General features: G+C 39.2%; 1 protein-coding gene across 1 annotated transcript; it reads left to right on the top strand.

Annotated features, from left to right (window-relative positions):
- The first annotated feature begins 2,073 nt into the window (after positions 1-2,073).
- mmp16b (matrix metallopeptidase 16b (membrane-inserted)) lies at positions 2,074-19,897 on the top strand. Its single transcript, XM_088014706.1, has 10 exons — positions 2,074-2,219; positions 6,194-6,342; positions 6,632-6,646; positions 6,911-7,027; positions 8,124-8,428; positions 11,905-12,066; positions 12,491-12,937; positions 14,384-14,534; positions 16,516-16,631; positions 18,226-19,897. The coding sequence occupies exons 1-10, from the start codon at positions 2,091-2,093 to the stop codon at positions 18,585-18,587; spliced, it is 1,953 nt and encodes a 650-aa protein (XP_087870832.1). The 5' UTR covers positions 2,074-2,090; the 3' UTR covers positions 18,588-19,897.
- Positions 19,898-20,096: the final 199 nt, after the last annotated feature.

The following is a 20,096-nucleotide window of genomic DNA, read 5'->3' as shown; positions in this document are numbered from 1 at the left end:
AAACAAGAAATGACTATGTTTTTGCAAATTATTTTAAAAATCTCAATGATTCATTTAAAATACAATATAACTGAATGTTAAATTCAGTAGTTAAAGTTTAAAGTCATATGTGACAATTTTTTAAAATGTTTTTAAAATAAAATCTTGAATTATTCTGTTCTGTTCAGTTGTACTGTTGTGAAATACTGTCACTGTGACGCTTCGAAGGAGATCTGACTGGTTAACTTCCACAGTAAGTCACCTTCAGAGCTCCGTACACTGAGGGCTGAATCTGACAAGTGACAAAAAACTGCAGCATTTGACCATGAATTAATTATTAAATATATTTATTAATTGTTAATGTGTTGGCTAAATCAAGACAAGTTTGTTGAGTTACATATTTGATGTAGATTTTATGTATTTCTTCCTTGTTGTTGTTTTTTTTAATTACTATTATTATTATTTTATTATTATTATTATTATTATTATTATTATTATTATTATTATTATTATTATTATTATTATTATTATTATTATTATTATTATTATTATTATTTATTTATTTATTTATTTATTGGCTAAGAATCAATATACTGACAAAGATTTCTTTTTCATTTACATATGTATTATGTTCTTATATATTGTATGTAATGCTATGTATGTAGTATTTTTTATCGAAATGTGACACCGCAGAAATAGAATAGCTGTTTTTTAAATTCAACAATGAAACGCCGCCATCTTGTGGTTGTTTTTGCTTCTATCAAATATGATCTGTTTCAAAGAGGTAGAATTTTTTTTTACGTCTGCATTTCTCCAAATGTCTGTATTAACACGTCTGTTAGCCTTCAACAACTCATATTCTTTTTAATTTCACATCATAACACAAATAATGTGACTGTTGTAGCCCATGTCCTGGGTTCTTGAAAATTTCTTTCAAATTCTTTGTTATAATTGTTTGCTTAAAGACTCAAGAGTGCTATTGCTGGTGGACCTTATTTAAATACCATCTCTACCCTTCCACTTAAATTTCCATTTATATGCAGCACTCTGATCTCCCAAATTCTTTACCAATGGTGTTTGCACCTTACACTGAAGGGTGCCATTGATGCTCTGCTGGACCAGTCAACTGTTTCTACGATTGTGTAGGCTATAAAATAGGATTCTTGTTTTAGAAATATGTTCTTTGTTCCTATTTTGTTGTATTCCAATTTTATGATGAACTAAAAAAATGTATTTTCATTCATTTTTAGCTGCGGTTCTCTTTGATGTCACTATTTCAGGAGTGGATCAGTACATCGAATGCCATGTCCTGGAAAGGGTTAAGTTTCTACTTCAGCTGCAGTCCACAACTTGCGAATTTCCTCCAATATCTTGAATTGGCTTTGTGTCAAAATCCTCTCAAAACTGCAGGTATCCTTGTTGATCATATACTTCTTTCAGCCACTTTTCCCCCCTTCCACTTAATTTTCCATTAACGCACAACATTATGAACTGTCAGCTTCTTTTTAAATGACATTTTGCCCTTTGTCATCATTCCACATAGATGATGAATAAAAAGTCTTCCAAGCACAGAGAAGTCAAAAATGATCAAATTTGCTCGGAGTCTGACTAGATTTACACAAATTTCATACAGTGACGGTGTTGGATAAAAGGACTTGTCGATGATATTGTGATTTCCGATTGAGCTGCAGCTGTACAGAGCGTCCTGAAGGGTTTTCTCTCATGCAGTCTGCAGCCTATAGGGCAGCTCTTGTGATGCTGCGCTGTGTGCGGAATCAAAGCGCAGGCGTCGAGTCGGGAGGGAGCCTATCTTGCGCAGACTGGGTAGCTTTACTGTACATGGCCATTGATACCGCTGTGGATGGATGCAGCCGCTGTTGTAAATGAGAATGGCGAGGACAGCAAATATAACGCGCCGAGTTATCTCTGCTTGACACCCGAGCACGTTTCTTCAACCATCATCGGGTCTTTTATTTTGATTTTTGAATTAAAAGACGCTTCTTGAATTCAGCCGAATCTCGCCTTGACAGCCCGCACCGATGGTTTTCATTTGACACAAAGCAGACAGGCGGCTTCTCCTAATAAACAGTCGGGAAGAAAAGCGGGTCATTATGACCTTAGTATCCGTCAGTAAAAGAAAACCACCGGATTGCTTTTACGCGGCAGCGCTCTGCTTGCATCTCTTGCTTTGGATTTCACGATCCGTGTCCGGAGAGGAGCAGCATCAGTTCAGCGTTGAGGTAAGATTTTTTTTTTTCCTCTCTTTGCACGGCCTTCCCTCCTCCTCTCCTCCACATCATCTGCCTCTGCGTGGAAAAACAACATATATGCAGGCTGGATCAGCGCGCTGTGGCTCTGTAGGATCATGATGGAGACATTATGAGCTGCAAATAAAAATGTTTTTGCTCCTTGGATCCTTCATTTATAGTGAACCAGCTCATATGAGGATGTTACATTGCGGTGCTTGAACTAGATATGATGCTTGTTTTCCCATTGAAGGTGTTTTCATGGCAGGTCATCATGAGGTGAGGCTGGGAGATGTTTTGACAGCATCATATAGTGTTAAAGAAGATTAAACATTTACAAGTTGCATAATAGGATTTGCTAGTTTGTACCTGATTAATTGATGTCATTTCCATCCTCACCACAGGCTGCACCCCCCCCCCAGCTCCCTCCTCCTTCCACTCTGGAGAAATTAAACGCTGAAACTGACAGTAACACACACGCATCATTATTCAATTTAATGGCTCGCTTCAGTCCGTCCATGGATCTGTCTAAAAATCACTGTCTATAGACAAAACACAAGCCACAGAGACAAGACGAGGATGAACAAGAGGTTTAGATGAGCAGAGAAGGAAAAATTGGGGAGCAATGGGGAGGGATGGACAGAGGAAGCAGATCAGCTCCAGATGATGTGGACACACCTGGACCTGATGTCTTTAGGTCTGAGTCTGGTGATGCTTTTTGTATGCATTAACCCCCAGTCTGGTTTCGTAGAGGATGAAAAGAGGACTGGGCCGCAGTCTTTCACATGCACACACACCAACCGGAAGCTGCAAAGACACAAACACTTGACTGCTCTCACCGTCAGTGCTTCCTCAGCTTCTGGTGAATACATTTAAATCTAAAGCCCTGCCGAGTGGACCGTTTCTAACGATGCACATTTTCAATTCTGCTGACCAGGTCCAATAAGCATTCCGGGCTCACTGTAGAGGCTTGACCATAAAGGAGTAAGATGATAAATAACAGTCGGTGCAGGGCATTGGGTGGTATGAGATTCTCACTGCATAATAATCCTGAATAAAAATATTTGTACAAAAATGTCAAATGAGAACATCTAACAGCCTCCCCCCCCGCCCCCCCCCCCCCAAAAAAAAGAGCAACAATCATTCCTTTTGCTGTTCAAAAACACAAAGTGCCATCAGAAAGTATTCACTCCCCATCGGTTTTTGCACTTTTTTTCTTACTCCATAGTCTTATTCTAAAACCAGTTTGAGTGAATTTCAAATTATTTTAAATACAGTTTATATTTATACCATTAATTCAAGACAACTGTCATCTGAAGACCCTTTTACAAGACAAACACTTGTAAAAGGGTGCACTCAGTTTACATTCAGAAGTGTTTTATGAAAACATCCCAATCATATAAACAGGTTATAATTCTTACATTCCGATTCAATCCCAGTTATAATACAATGCAGTTAAAATTTAGTTTACATTGTATGATAGTCCATACAGTGTAAACTGTGTTTTCAGAGATTGATTTGTAACTTTATATTAAAAAAATGCATTTAACCAAGGCGAATATGCTGACTTTGGTATATAGGGCTTAAGCTCAAGTGCCCCTGATTTCCATTGACATGCTTCTGTAACCTGATCCAATATGCTTAGTTGACTGAACTTGAATTGGAATGGAAACCAGTGGACTACATAAAGTCAGTGGAAACCAAGCAATGAAGTTTCAAGGGAATTTTTTTCTAGGCCTCCAAGTTCAGAGCGTTCTGAAAATAACAGAGTTGTCTATTATTTACAAAATATTACAAAACCTCCAGAACCCTCTCTAGATTAAACTGAGTTATTATGGAACAAGACCCTTTGCCACAGGGTACAAAGAACTCAAAAGTCGCTAAAGTGAAGATTCAGTGTTTCTTTGTGGAAATAGAAGAACCATCTAGAAGTTCAATTACTGCTAACACGCTCCATTTATCAGGCTTTGTGGTAGAGTGACCTGGCGGAAGCCAACACTCACTAAACGGCTCATGACAGCTTATTTAAGTTCTGCCTAAAAGCACCTTAGAGACTGTCAAACCATGGCAAAAATAAATAAATAAATAGTGTCACTGAACTGTATAAACAAGCTGATTTCACCTGGTTGGGCTACCTGCTTGGGGGCTGCATGGTGGAATGGTTGTTAGTGCTATTGCCTTGCAACAAGAAGGTACTGGGTTTCATTCCAGGCCTGCAGTCTCTCTGCATGGAGTTTGCATGTCACGCCAATGCATGCATGGACTCTCTCTGAGTACTGCAGCATCCAAGATTCAAAATATGCATGTTATGTTGATTGGTCTTATTAAATTACTCTTAGAAGTGTGTGCATGATTGTTTGTTTCCATGGTATCCTGGCAACCTGTGGAGGTTGAACTCTGCCTCTTGCTTTGTGATAGCTGGAAGTGGGTGCCCTCCCCCTTGCAACTCCATACAGATAAGCAGGTACTGACAATGGGAGGAAATCAGCTTGGGAACTCAGTCAACATTTAGAAGTGGTAATAACAATCGCAGAAAAAAAAAAAAAAAAAAGTATGTATGGGGTTCATGCATTTGGATGGACATATGGGCTGAACTGTCTAATTTTAGAGTGTTTTTCTGGGTTAAATAATGAGGACTCCCCAATCTGAAACACATATAAAAATCAACCCATCGACCTTTGGAGAAAGGTGGTCACTGCTTCAAGACACCCATCTTCATACTTCATATATAGTGTTTTGATCTCCACCTTGGCAGAGATCTATCTTCATTAATGTTTGTCTGTTAGCAGATTTTTGCCAATTCTGTCAACATGGATTTAATCAGCTGAAGGGAAGCTGAAGTGCAGACAAAGGATGTACCCATTATATTTTGGAGCAGATCCAGATCACTTACACTTGTAAGACTTTGTCATTGAACTTCTCTCGCTCCCTCTCTAAGTGGTCTACTAATCTTCCAAGAGACTGGAAGAGGAGAGTGGAACTTAAAGTATATAAGTTTACTTTGATTTTTTTTTTCAAAGTAAAGCTGAATTTTTCTGAAAAGTTAACATTGGATATAAACCGTTACTTAACTAGTAGCCAGGCAATATGATAAAGCACAACAAAAACGGCAACTTTTGCATTAGGGCGTTGTTTCCAAAACTCCTCAGCTTATCACCAACATAACACTGGAAGAGACTTAGGATCCAGATTAGTGCTTAACTTTACAAGAATTCACTTGCCGGTAAAAGAAAGACCACCATAAATCCAAATATTAAACTAATCTGTCTGAAAATAGTGTCTTTATTTCTTGAAGGGAATTATAGCAAAATCTGCTTTTTAAATAGGGTTAGTAATCGTTTTCTAAAGTGAAACCTAAGTCCTCTGTTGGCGGTTTGTGACCCAAGTTTGGGAAACGGTTGTCTTGTTTCAGCTGATACTGCAGCCTCTCCACTTTGTTGCCGAAACCAGATGCAGTGTTTTGTGGCTTAAATCATTAAAGTCAACCCTGCAAAATCAGAAATAATACCTTGTGTTATGCAAATCTGTCCTAAAACTGCAAGGTAAGAAGACCCACTTCATTGTATCATACCCATATAGACTTCCACGGGACATCATTAAAAAAAAAAAAAAAACTTTGGGAACAACCTTTCAGGGCATTAGAATGGACTTTTATTTACTTAAAGTTATTTCAACAAAGTTATTTTTTTCTCATTTGATTGCAGTGGTGTTTGAAGCTTTAAGCAAAGCAACATTGCAGTGGAGGAATATTTGTGGTCTGTATTTATGCAGCATAGACAACATGAATAGAGTGTTTGAAATAAGCATTCCTCTAACAAACATTTCTTTCACTTTTATATTTAAAGTAGCTTTTTATTGTAGCTTTGTATTTTTAATTTCATATCTGATTAAGCCTGTGTAAATTGCAATGTTCTTTGATGGGATTATGTTTTTATTATTATTATTTTTTTTTATCTTACCCCTTGCAGGGATGGCTACAGAGGTATGGATACCTTCCCCACACAGAACCGGGAATGTCTGTCCTGCGCTCAGCCAAAACCATGCAGTCAGCCATTGCTGCTATGCAGCGCATCTACGGTCTCAATGTCACAGGGACGCTGGATGAGACAACCAAGGAGTAAGTGGACACATGACATGTGTTGCAGATGCACAAACACAACCCGTGCAACACAAACACCTTAATAAGACACATGATGCCGCTTGAGAATTCTGAAAATTTGAGTCTGAAAAGCCTGTTTTTTTTTTAGAAATACCAGTAGGAACTATGATTACCTTAATGAGCTGCTCAAGGACAGATACAGATTTTTTTTTTCACCTCCCACCCCCTCCTCTTCACCTTCACCTGAAACAACACCAGGTGAAGGTTTTAACACTTTTCCCTCTTCTCGTTTTGCATGATCATGCAGTGATATCACTCTAAGGTGAGAACTAATGTTTTTGCCATTCTATTGTGTTTGTTCAGTAGTTGTGATAAATTATGTTGTACGAATGAGAACTGTAGTCTTAGAAGTAGTTTAGCAGTGTTTTTGCATCCATTTTTTTCTTCTTTGGCCGTTGTGGTTCAGTGCCCGAGAAGAGAACTGACGAGTTCACTTCTGCGCTTTGTGTCATCATATAGAGTGCGAACTGTGATGGAAAAAATGCTGAATGGAACATTGACTTTTTTTTTTTCCCTTACTTTTTAGGTGGATGCAGAGGCCACGCTGTGGAGTTCCAGATAAAATTAAAAGTGCCACAAGGTCAAGAAGGAGGAGATACGCGCTGACAGGGCAGAAGTGGCAGCGTACGCACATAACCTACAGGTGAGAGACAGAAACATCAGCTGTGACGGCCGGCAAGTTTCTTCAGATTTATTACTTTCCCCATATAGCATTTTATTTCAATAGTGTTTCAATCTAGCATCATTTTTTTTGTTTGTTTATTTTGTAATTTTGTTTTTATTAACTTGTGTATTTAAAAATATGTTTCTTATTTTATTTTTAATACATTTTGAAAATTTTGTTCGTTCTTTTCATTTTATTTACTTTTACACCATTTATTCATATATATTTTTGCTGCTTCTGACCACCTGGGGTTGTATGCTGCCATGTTGTCATAGAGACTGAACAAATATGTTGCTTGTGCGGGGGGTATTCGCACATGCACATAACAACAGATTAACACCTAAATTGTGTGTTGCGTGTGTGCTGCTCATTGTATAAATAGCATGTAGCACAGTTAAAAATGAATTAGGATGTGTTTTGAACCATTACACAATTTCTTTCCCGTTCATTAAGCTAAACAAACTGCCCTCACCCTGATATATGAAACTGGGAGAATAAACTATCCACAATCTCAGCAGAAATTGTGAAACTCATCTTATCTGCTATAATTAAGCTTTGGGTTTTAATGGGCCTGAGGAGGACTGATAAACGGGTCTGCAGCACAACCGCAAATTGACAGGTTACAGCAGTAATAGATGATAACACTGCCAATTTATTTAAATCCTTCCTTGCTTGCTCACTGAATTTGAATTGATGAGCCACCTCGTCTAATGGAATGTCAATCAGTGCTGAGCCGGTGCTGCCGCCGCCGCTGCCCGAGCTTTATTCACGAAAATGAGTGGATAGAGAGAGAAGGGGGGGGGGAGAAGATGATTTCCCCCTTCCTCTCTGCCTGCCAGGGACTGATAACGACTGCTGTGTTAAAAGTTCAGTGAAAGCTGTTGGTCTTTAAATAGTTGTGTCAAGTGTTACTTTTTTACCCAGTGTCGCTTCATTCTAAAAACTGGAAATATTCACTCCAAATTAATGAGCTAAAAACTCAAGGGGGAGAAGTGTGGAGGATCTTACTTCCATATTTTGCCAGCCTCCACCCCTCTGAAGCCTCTCAAGCAGCTTCTTGTTTGTCTTCCTGCAGCATAAAAAATATCACACCAAAGGTGGGTGCCCGGGAGACTCATGATGCCATCCGGAGGGCGTTTGATGTGTGGCAGGGTGTGACTCCCCTGCGCTTCGAGGCCGTTCCATACAGTGCCCTGGAGACTGGCAGGCGTGACGTGGACATCACCATCATCTTCGCTTCTGGCTTTCACGGTGACAGCTCGCCCTTCGATGGGGAGGGCGGATTCCTCGCCCATGCCTATTTCCCAGGGCCTGGCATAGGAGGGGACACACACTTTGATTCAGATGAGCCCTGGACCCTCGGAAACCCCAACCATGACGGTGAGAAGGGAATGTAAACGAAAATTATTATTTTGTTTGTAAATTATTAAAGTGACTTACAAACAAAAATCTGAAAATGTTCCCAGCACCCTTTACTCTGATACACCTAAATAAAACCCAGTGCAATCAATGCCCCTCAGAAGTCAACAAATTGTTCAATGTTAATTTAATCAAAACAAATGTTGCATCATGGGCATGATTGCGTCACGGATCACTATTCAGTGCATCATCTAAAAATCGAATGAATAATCTGCAAAATGCTATGTTGCACAAAACTAACTGTATTATTAAAGCACCATCTCTATGGTGGAACAAAGGTGATGGGACGTGTCCCTGCAGCAAGGAAGCTAGATGGAGCTGTATATAGAAAAATCCTAAAAGGAAATTTATTTGAAGCTTTAAAAGAACCCCAATGTGTTCCTGGGTTAGAATGGCTAAGTTAAAGTAATGGTCCACATCTAATTCAGAATCTGATATCAATCCTTTTATTGATATCAAATTTGTTTGAATTAGTGCATAAAGAAGAAGGTGGAAAAATATCGATCTGTGAAAAGCCGATATAGACATAGACCAAAGGACTTGGAGGTGGTCATATAATTGATTTGACTCGGGGAGGGCTGAATACCAATGCATGCCACACTTTTCAGATTTTGCTTGTAAAAATATGTTGAATGTGTCAATGACATAAAAGCACAATAAACTATATGAAGGTTTGTGGTCGCAACATGTCTAAATTAGAAAAGAAAGAAATGCATCAATGCTAGAAATAATAGAGGAGAGAAGAGACAACGGCAGAGAGACAGACGACAAAGACGATGGAGAAATAAATAACCCTGAGAGGAAGAGGTGAGGAAAGCAAACAGTAAAAAGTGCAGTCTTGTGGAGAGATGGATAAGAAGTGATGGATGCCAGATCAGGGAAGTACAGATGGCCTGGCTGGAGGGTGTTATGAGAACGACAGTATCGCAGGGCAGAGTGTGAGGGACGCTCAGCCAAAAACAAAGAACGCTAAGATGTGTTTGATGCGGCGCCGCTCTATAAAGATGCATCCCCCCATCTGTCAGGACTTTGGTTTCTGTCTGTATAATAAGCTCTTCAGATGACAGGATAGAGAGCGCTGCTATTTTAGGACTTTTGCTTTTGCTGGCACATGATTATGGTTATCCACATTTGTTGAATTTGATGTAGCTGAGCGGTTGCAGTGGCACGGCTCAGAGAGGAGAATAGGATACCTTTTTGAGGCATTCAACCAAACACTCCCTAATTACTCTACCTATGGGGTAGAAGGCTTGTGAAAGCACCACCAGGCGGTTTCGCTATTATCCAACTGCTGTGCACAAACTTTCTCCCCTTCCATTAGAGAGGGAGGAGGGCTGTGGCTTGCATTGTGTTTGTGCAGGAATACCACTTGCCACCCATCAGCTCCTTTCCTTTGCTCTCTCTTTTTGTTCTCTAATGGTAATAGTCTTAGACTCCCAAGTCAGATGCATGCTCGCCCCTGAGCAGCATGCCATTGTCATCCATTTGGAGCTCTGACGCTAAAGGAGGGGAAAAAAAAGCTCCTGTCTCAGCATGTGTGCCAAGGAAGCTGCACCATCTTTAATGCGTTTTCACAGCAGTGGATCTGTAAATGCTGCATGTTGACATGTGTGCTAATGGTAGCTCCAGTCTGTCTCCAAGGAATCCTTGTGGGGCGTTTTCGCATATCGGTGGCAGTAGTTGGTTGGATGAGGGGAAAGTGTAACCTTTTTGCTGCTGGCTGAGGGTCAGTGGTGGTTTTATGCCGCGCTCCTGGCATGAGTGCATATCATCCTCGCAAAGGGCAACCATCTCTTCGGGACAGGTTCAGTCACTGTTTGTACATAAGAGTTGTAATTCCTCCTAAATCAGACTGACACTCTGAGCTGACTGCATCCACTGGTTGTGACATTTTTACTTTTGCATCTGTCTTCGTGTGTGTGTGTTTCGGCAACACACAGCGGCTCTTGGCCGACATTTTTTTTAATGCTCAGGCGCATTACGAACATGTCCTTGGCAAAAAACATGAATGTGTGTCCTTCTGCTTTTTCGAGCTGAGGAGAAAGTCTTGCTGCTTCATGATTCACTTCCAGTAATCTTAACTCATAATGTTTTGTACATTTTTTTTTACAACTGTGGAGCAGGGAAAGCGAGTAATTATTTTCATTTTGTGGCTTATGTATTTTAATTATTTGTGTGAAAAACCATAAAAATACAACAAAATTAAATGCCTAAAATATGACATGTGCAGGATTGCTAAAATGCTCAGCTTAAACAAGCAGGTAAAAACTACAACATTTTCGAAATGCGTGGGGAAAAAAATTAAAAGCCTTGATAACAAATATTGATTGAGTCATTCATTTGCATTAAAATGGTTGATTTGCTGTCTGTCGTTAAATGCTTAGTTCCCAAATGGACACACTCTTCACAGCATATGTGCAAAAATAATATGAATCAATATGTGTTAAAAATTAGACATAGAAGTAACCAGCTCTAAATAAAAATAATACAAAGTGTAAAAATAAATCCAAATGCAAACGCAGTGTCTCATTGCCTGGAGCTGAGAGATATAGTGCCTTATAAAAGTATTCATGTCCCTTGAGCTTTTCCTGAATACATGACCTTACAGCAGCAAACTTCAATGCATTTTATGAGGGCTATTTTTGATGCACCATTGCAAATGATCATATAAATGTGGAATTGGAAAGAAAGTGAACCACTGTTTTAAAATATTTTAACATATACAATCAGAAAAATGTAAATTGTACTTTCTTCCAGCCCCTCTATACTGATACCCCTAAATAATATTCAGTTAAGCCCTTTTCCTTTGTCCATCATACAGACATTTAAGACCTGGCCATTTATCTAGGCTTAAAAGGATGAAGAAGAAGTGCAATAATTAGAGAAGAAGTCAAGATACACGGTAGCTTAGACGTTAGAACATAAACACACAGGACAGAGATACTGGTCAGAGTTGATGAGAAAAATCATGGAGATGAATAAAGTACAATCCTGAAAAAAAAAAAAAAAACTTTTGGACACACTCTTGGAACATATGGTGGGTAAATAAATGTATGGTGGGTAAAGAAAACAACATGGTTTTGGAGACAAGAACCAACTTTTTGAATGTTGAAAATGGTTTTTATCAAATTTTTTCAGCCTAATCATTATTTACGGATATTGCATCATTTTTTTTTCTTTCTCTCTTAGAGGGAATGCCATGTCTTTTACATTTGGTATGTTCTGAAATCTACTTAGACAGCCTCTTGCTGTCTATTTGATTTGGGTAAATACACATCAAATAATTGATGTGTATTTACCCACATCAATTATTTGATGTGGGTAAATACACAAGAGTCAATTTCTAACATTTAGACTTTTGTAAAGTCTGTTTATGTTGTCCTGGATATAATCAAGGATTTAGATTCTCACTGCAGATCTTCTCTTCCCTTCTCCAGGAAATGATCTGTTCTTGGTTGCAGTTCATGAGCTGGGGCACGCCCTCGGCCTTGAGCACTCAAATGACCCCACTGCCATCATGGCTCCTTTCTACCAATACATGGACACAGAGAATTTCAAACTACCTCAAGATGACTTGCAGGGAATCCAGAAAATCTATGGTAATGTACCACAATACAATCTCCTTTGAAATAATACATCATTAAGTAACAGTTCGTATGAGTTAAGAGTTAAGCTGTTCCAACACTTTATTAGAGATGCACCACATCACAAAACATCAAATTGCAAAGCTCTGAAATTTCGTCAACATTGCAACTGCTGCTGCGTCAGTCATGCTGGGTTGAATGCCAGTAAACAGCATTTGTCAGCTGCTAAAGAGGTCAGCCAATCTGTGTTTTTCAAAGCAACATGAGTCAACTAACAGATTGCAAAAGAGGAAAATAATCAGTGCCAAAAGAAATGGTTGCATTGGTTAAAATATCTATCAGCGGGGACAGTCTTTGAAATTGCTAAATATCATAAAAGCACAGCAGTGAAGTTCAGATTCACAGGAACAGGTTGTAACGCTGCAGTTTGTATTTATAGGACCACCAGATAAAGCTCCACAGCCCACCAGTCCTCCGCCTACAGTTCCACCTCCTCGTTTCCATCCGCCCTCAGACCCCCGGAAACACGACCGCCATGCCAGACCCCATCGCCCTCCGCAGGGGTCCAAGCCGTCTAACCCCAACTCCAAACCAAACATCTGTGACGGAGGCTTCAACACTCTGGCCATCCTACGCCAGGAGCTGTTTGTCTTCAAGGTAAAGCAAATTATCACCATGAGGAAAGCATTCCTGCTGACGTTTCAGCCACGTCAGGTAACAACAATTTTGCATGGTTTGTTTCTGCAGGACCAGTGGTTCTGGAGGGTACGGGACAATTCAGTGGTCCCGGGCTACCCCATGCCGATCAACCACTTCTGGCAAGGCTTGCCTCCCAAAATTGATGCAGTGTATGAAAACAGTGAAGGGAAGTTCGTCTTTTTTAAAGGTAATATAAAGTATATATTTGTGAATTGAATTGCAGGGAATTGAAGCAAGATGATTAACTTCTTTTTTTTTTTTTTTTTTTGCAAACAAACATCTAAACACTTTGTTATGGATTTGTAATAAGCCCTTCAATTCAAATGTCAATGTCAACTAATTCATAAAGTCCACAACAGCATAGTTTAATCTCAGCATATATGCAGCTGTTCTGTAAAGGCCTCAGGCTTATTATAAGCTATGTACTTCTCACAAAACAGTGCTCAATCCACAAAATAAAATGTATATAGTCTGGAACCTATCTAGATATTACTGTCCACCTAAACTAACAGGCTAAGCAAGGAGTATCGAGAATTGATCAGAGAAGCAGCCAAGTCGCCCATGGTAACTCTGGAGGAGCTGTAGAGATGCAAAAGTCAGATGGGAGAATCTTTTGACAGGACATTAATAGTTACAACCTCCATCAGTCCTTGATGAAGCCCACAAGTCATCTCGTCTGTCACAATATATGTAGCGGTCACAGAGATACAGAGGTCAGAATCGGCCAGCTTTTCAGCTGCTACAGACAACCCAAAAGATTTGTAGCTGTATTTTCAGCAAAAGTTGGTCCTACAAAGTTTGAGAATTCTGGTTTGCAGATATGTACTAAATACTTTGCAGATTTTTTATTTTTTTTATTTTATTTTTTTTATTGAGCACAATGTATAATTTTTTCTTCCAATTGTTTGTCACATGAAATCTCAGACAAATACATTAAAAAAAAAACATTAAAGTGTGTGGTTGTAATGTGACAGTGGTGTTGGTGCATTAGTAAAATATCAATCTGAAAACATCTTGACTGATACAACTTGAACTGTCAGCTCTTAAACACACAATATCTTCTTTGCTACTTGGAAACCAGAGTGGTTCACCCTGGGCTTTCGTAGACGTCTGCATGGTTGGAGAATGGGTGTAGGTCCCAGAGAGACATCCGTCCATCAGACAGATTAACATGACATCTGTCACCCAGTGGGATCAGAGAGCCTCATGCTTTATTTATTCACTCTGAAGGACTTAACCATGTGCGTACTCGTGGGTGTGTGCACGTGAGCGTCTAGCCACCTAGCACTCACACAAGCACACGCAAACACTGCACCACAACAGCTTTCTTCCCTCGGCCCGAGGCACTTATGATCAAATTGAATTAAACGCAACAATAACTTCAATAAGACTCAAAACAACGAGACTCAGCAGAGCTGCCTTCAGAGCACCATCAAGCTTACATTCTGTGCTGCGAAGATAATCTTTAAACGAGCTTATGGAACATCTGGTCTGTGAAATCTCATGAAGGAAAAATAACCCACAAAGAGGGGCATGAACAAGCAGGAATCTTGCAGTTTATTATTATTTTTTTTATTATTATTTGGTGTGATTCCAGGTTGTTGCGCTTACTAACCGTGTTTCTGTGTTTCAGGAAACCGTTTCTGGGTGTTCAAGGACCGGCATCTTCAGCCTTCCTACCCTCAGGACATTTCTCTGTTCGGTAGCGGCATGCCCACACAGAGTATCGAGACGGCCGTCTGGTGGGAAGATGTCGCTAAGACCTACTTCTTCAAAGGAGACAGGTTTGTTTGCATCATTAGTTCCAGTGCCAGTTTTTCACTTCACTTCACTTCGTCTTTGTCCCCCACAAGGGAAAATTTGGAGCACAGCGGCAGTCAAAGACAGTCGAGGCATAATCCACACGTCAACAAGTAATAAAATGTTCCAGAAGTTTTAATTGTGCTCGGGACAAACAGCATTTGTACTGATTGCGCCTTATGGTTTGTCTGTGTTTGACTTGAGGGAAGGGAAACACTCCTCTAAATGTGGGTGGTCTCTACTGGCTAGGATGGTTTTGGCCTTTTTAACAACTTGTATGTTCCAGTCATCCTATAGGGGCGCTGTTGAAAATCAATTGCAGCTGCTTTAGCCAATATAATATTATATCAAAATAAACTAATTAAAACATGTAAAAGAAAAATCTTTTATTTCATTTTAGTATTTCAACTTATGAATTACAAAAGGAGACCTATACTTACTTACTTTGAAGACAAGACGAGCAAATAAAGCCCAAGCTGTGTTTTAAAGAATCTCTATGTGAAAAGTTTTATTCCTGATTTCACCTGAGTGCATTTTTTTTTGTAGCCACAAAAGAGATACTCAAGTTTAACTTTAACAACTTTGGTGAAGTTTTTTTTTTTTTTTATGGGGCCAGGTGTTAGCTTAGTTCAAAGGAACTTCAAAATTATTTTTGTTGTCTCTCCAGAATGCCTAAAGCAGAAGATCCGTTGTTTATTCACGTGCGTCAGAGCCGTTGTACAGTACGAGAATATGCCCGTCTGACTCACATGTTCAGCTGCTGAGATAAATCATATCCTGAAAGGTCACAGGACGCTGTGGATGGAGCTGACAAAACACTTTGTCATCTCCTTCCACAGATTCTTCCATTTAATAAAAGAGGGACGTTGTGCGGATAATTTTAAAGTTGATTTTATCACTCAGCGGGGATGTGTGACGGGGGGCTGATGGTGCTCTAATTCAAATGGCTTTTTTTATCTATAGTTTTACGGGTTTGTGCAGCAGCAGCGTGTGAGCACTCACAAAAACTTCTGAGGCTAATCTGCATTGCAGATAGACACGCCGTGGATGACTGATTGATTGGAGTCAGCTAATGGTCTTTTTTTCTGAAAAGTACCATCATATCAGTTGGAGTAATTCTGTCTAACTACAGATGAATTTAACTTTTTTTTTTTTTGTTTGTTCTGGGATAAAATAATGACTCCACCCGTTTAAATATTTATATAAGGAACACCTATTACCAGGTTGCTTAAATCCTGTATACTTACACATTTAAATTTTTGCATTAATAACTAGAGTAAGAACAAATGTTCATGTTTAGTTTGCAAACTTAGACCTTAAATTAGCTCTCATCTCTTCACTAAGCAAGAGTTTAACACGAGTCCATTAGAAATATAAAAGGAAGCTTTAATAAAACATGCCAAAGCACTCAGATCGAACCGTTAGAAACACATCTGATGAAATTGTAGCATTCAGTTTATTGCCTTTGCAAACTAAAACACAGGGGGATATGGTTGATAAAAGAAAGTTGTGTTGGAAAACCTAATAAATTAGTAGGCATAGAGCTGGAGAGATGCTCGAATCTATTTTTATTTGTTTAGCTCTTCACATCATCACTAGCTGCTGTCGGCAACCCTAAAGCATCCCTAAAAACAGCAACATGAACAACTACAAAATATGAAAATGCAAGCAAAAGGCTATGACTCTGCAGATAAATGCCTTACATATTTTTATCTGGCTACAAAAAAAACAATTCAGCAAATTTACCTTGTTCTTTTTGGGGGATATTCTGCTTCATGTGCATCTTAGGAGCAGAGAAAGTGCAGTACCTATACACTTCATGCTTTTGTTCTAATTATATATGTTTTAAATAGTAGCAGAGAAAACTGTTCTGTCTTTGTGAGAACAGAGTCTTTGTCCATATTGAATCAATTATGAAGTAGCAGACTGTTGGTATTTATCACTTCCTTTCTTTTTGTTTTTTAGATACTGGAGGTATAACGAGGACATGAGGACGATGGACCCAGGTTACCCTAAACCCATCACCATCTGGAAGGGCATCCCTGACTCTCCACAGGGTGCTTTTGTGGACAAGGCAAACGGTATGTGGGCTGCAAAAATTATAGGAATCTCTAAAGATCCCCATAAAATAAATATTGGAGTGGGATCAATATTAATCTTTCCATCACAGAGGGGGAAGAGGTTTAAAGGATGTTAAATAACTTCCAGAGCTCACTGGAAGTTGGAGAACTGCACCAAGCAAGGTTATCTTGAAAAGTTTCCGTAAAAAACATTAGACCCAATCCACATCCAAACTGGTTGTTAGGGGGAGAAAATGGGGGGAAAAAATGTCTTTTCTGTCTTCATGTCACATGTATAAATAAGATTGTGATGTTTGCTAATCTCAAAATACCTTTTTGAAAATGCCAGGAAATGTTTTAAAATCTGGTGGTTTTACATCACTGACTCCTAAAAAGGCAGAAAGTCTACACAGCAATGGTTGACCGGATATGAAAGCAACCTTCTTCCATTACCATCACAGTTCCCAGACATTTATCCTGCAGAGTTTTCTTATCTGTAGGCTTTGACCTGATGTGAGAGTTTTGTTCTTATGAGACAAAATACTGTCCTATATGCAAAAGAGGGTTGTATTGACAAAGTATAATCAGTAGTAGTACAGGGTCAATGGTGACTTTGTTGATGTTATTGTTTTCTTGTGTAGGATTTTTTTCACACATGAATAAGAAAACTCAAATTAAAGCTTAAACCTTTTTAAAATGATCATCAATAGATTATAACAGTCATTTCATACTTGCATATTTGATGTGTAAATAAATGTGGACATGAAGTAGTCTCTTGATTTTAATAACATTTTATCTTTACCTTTCTTCTCTCTGGAAGCAGTAATAGTTGGAGCTCCAACCTAAAGATAGACAATCAAAAATACCAGAGGAAATATTGAAAAAGTTGGATAGCAATATTAAGTATTAAGTAAGGATATAAATAGTTTTTAACACGCCATTTCTGATTAAATTTCATTCGTTATCTTTGTGTGAATTGATACTCCTTTTACATGTTTTGATCTTTTAAGAGATTTAGTTAATTGGGGCTTAAATATATGTTAGCATATTGATATTAGCTAATACATATATATTAGCATTGTACTGAAAAATGTTTTCAATCTCACTGTATTGTCCTCTACTCTAAAAACAATTTTGCCATATATTAATATAGCCTTCATTGTATTCACTGTAAATTCAATCTGTGATGACAGAACTAAACTTTAGACCTTGTAATTAATTTAGTTGTTTTTTTGAAAAGTTTAATTTGTTTCTGCCTTTTTCAACTTATGTGATGACATTTGGATTGTTAATTTTATGTGATAATTTTATGCTTGTAAATTTGCGGTTCACTTTTCGATGATGGATTTTATAGTAATAGTTTAATAGATATGTTTTCCATCTTCAGAAGGATTTTATGCCTAAAATCTCAGCATGAAAGTATATTATCAGACAAAAGGCAAACAGTAAGCCAGATAAAGTTTTGCAGTTCAACATAATGACATCCCACTCGCAGTGCATCACTTGACAGCAAAATAACTGAACCGGGCACCATTAAGTCTACCATTACAAGACTAATATTTAATAATCTTAACAACTCAATTTTTCCCCCTTTATTTTCATATCTCCGTTGCAGGTTTTACCTACTTCTACAAGGGAAAAGAGTACTGGAAGTTCAACAACCAGCTGCTTCGCGTGGAGCCCGGCTACCCCAGGTCTATTCTGAGGGACTTCATGGGCTGCGACGGCCTCCCCGCTGACCCCGACTGGGGCTGGAATCCCCCGGCGGCAGACGAAAGGCACTGTGACAACAACGATGTGGACGTCGTCATCAAACTGGACAGCGTTGGGGGTACGGAGAAGGCTGTGGCCATTGCCATTCCTTGCGTCCTGGCGCTGTGCATGATGGTCCTCCTCTACACCGTTTTCCAGTTCAGGAGGAAGAGCACTCAGCGGCACATACTGTACTGCAAGCGCTCCATGCAGGAGTGGGTCTAAGGGGACTGTTACAGTATAGAGAGCTCTGAGAAAGTCGTTACTTAAAGCCCTATAACTTGAAGGACTGTAAAGAAGTACAGTAGACGAGGTTTGCTGTTTGGGCAGATCTCAGGACAGCTGGAACATGTGAACTGTGCGCTACAAGGAAGGGAAACTATCAGCTGACCTCAGTAGATGACAGTGGCAGAGCTTCATCTTCTTTGTCCTACTAATGTGTATGTATCTGCTTTGATTTTTCTTTGGATCTCGAAATGAACTCAGTTAAGTGAGACAGAAATAATCTACCGTAAGCGGGATCTTTGTCTATCCCCGTCTCTGCACGCCGCTGAAAAAGCCCCCTAGCACTGACTTCAGAGGACAAATTAGATCTAGGCTTCTACTTTACTTAATTCAATCACCCTGGGTTGTGCTTTTTTAGTCTAGGACCCCTGTAAAACATAATTCACCGTGAGGAGATACGAATATCATACATAAACCAAATATGACGTTTTTCTTCCAAAGAGGATTACAGCTTGATGTTGTTTTCGATCAGATATTCTTCCTCCATGGATCTAACGTTTTGGATCACACTCTGATTTTCTTTCACCGCTACTGTTCACACCTACTCATCTTCTCTGTAAGGACAGAAAAGAAGGAGCAAAAGAAACTCATGACTGTTGTGGCAGTCTGTCTCCACAACAGGGGCCAAAATAATAAAAAAAAAACACTCTGCAATACTAATGAGACTGCCTTAATCACAGATTGCTTCAATCCTTTCTCCTTCTGTTCCACTGGTGTGGAGAATGGATACTGAGTGACACAGCGGGAAGACAGAAAATGCGTGTGAAGTCATTACTACTGCCCAAAATGCAACGCTAAACCAGTAGTTGAGGACATTTCGGTCCACAGAGGAGATCTCGAAAATGTCAGCTGCCAAAGATCAGCTTTCATTTGCGGCCTCACAAGAGAGAAAGAGAGAGAGAGAAGATTTTGTTGTGAATTTGTCTGTGTGTACGTGTGAAAGAATGAATAATCACCCTTGTTATGTAAGTACTGAGCTCTGCTATAATTTATCATTATCTATGTTGATTCACGTACTTCAAACCAGTTTAGCAACCTTTTAAGTGTTTGTGTCAGAAGAAGGCATGGGCCGGTTCCAAAGTGTACCGAGGTTTTAAACTCCTAAAGCTTTCCATCAAACCAGTTCTACTTTTAAAAGTCCTTTTAATGAGACACCTGAGAATATGCCCAGACTCACTTTTGAACTTAGGCTACTACACTGTTTTCTCACTTAGAAAATATATTAATTTGGCTACTCTGGAATATTTCTAGTTGCAAAACAAAACAAACATTTGCCCCCATGGGGTGGAAACTAAAATGGTACCACTCTTCACTCTTATCGGTTTGATGCTATTCTGAAAATCCGAATGGCAAACTTGGAGCATTGGCGTTGATGGCAACACAAATTAATGACATCATGGGAGGTCTGCAGAACAAATAAGCACTGCACATGTTCTCTGCTGTGCTCCT

Source organism: Poecilia mexicana, unplaced genomic scaffold, assembly GCF_051168715.1.
Source record: "Poecilia mexicana isolate PSO_F unplaced genomic scaffold, ASM5116871v1 scaffold_17, whole genome shotgun sequence".
Classification (NCBI taxonomy): Eukaryota; Metazoa; Chordata; class Actinopteri; order Cyprinodontiformes; family Poeciliidae; genus Poecilia; species Poecilia mexicana.
The sequence above is the reverse complement of the archived record's forward strand: the minus strand, read 5'-3'. Positions and strand labels throughout refer to the sequence as shown.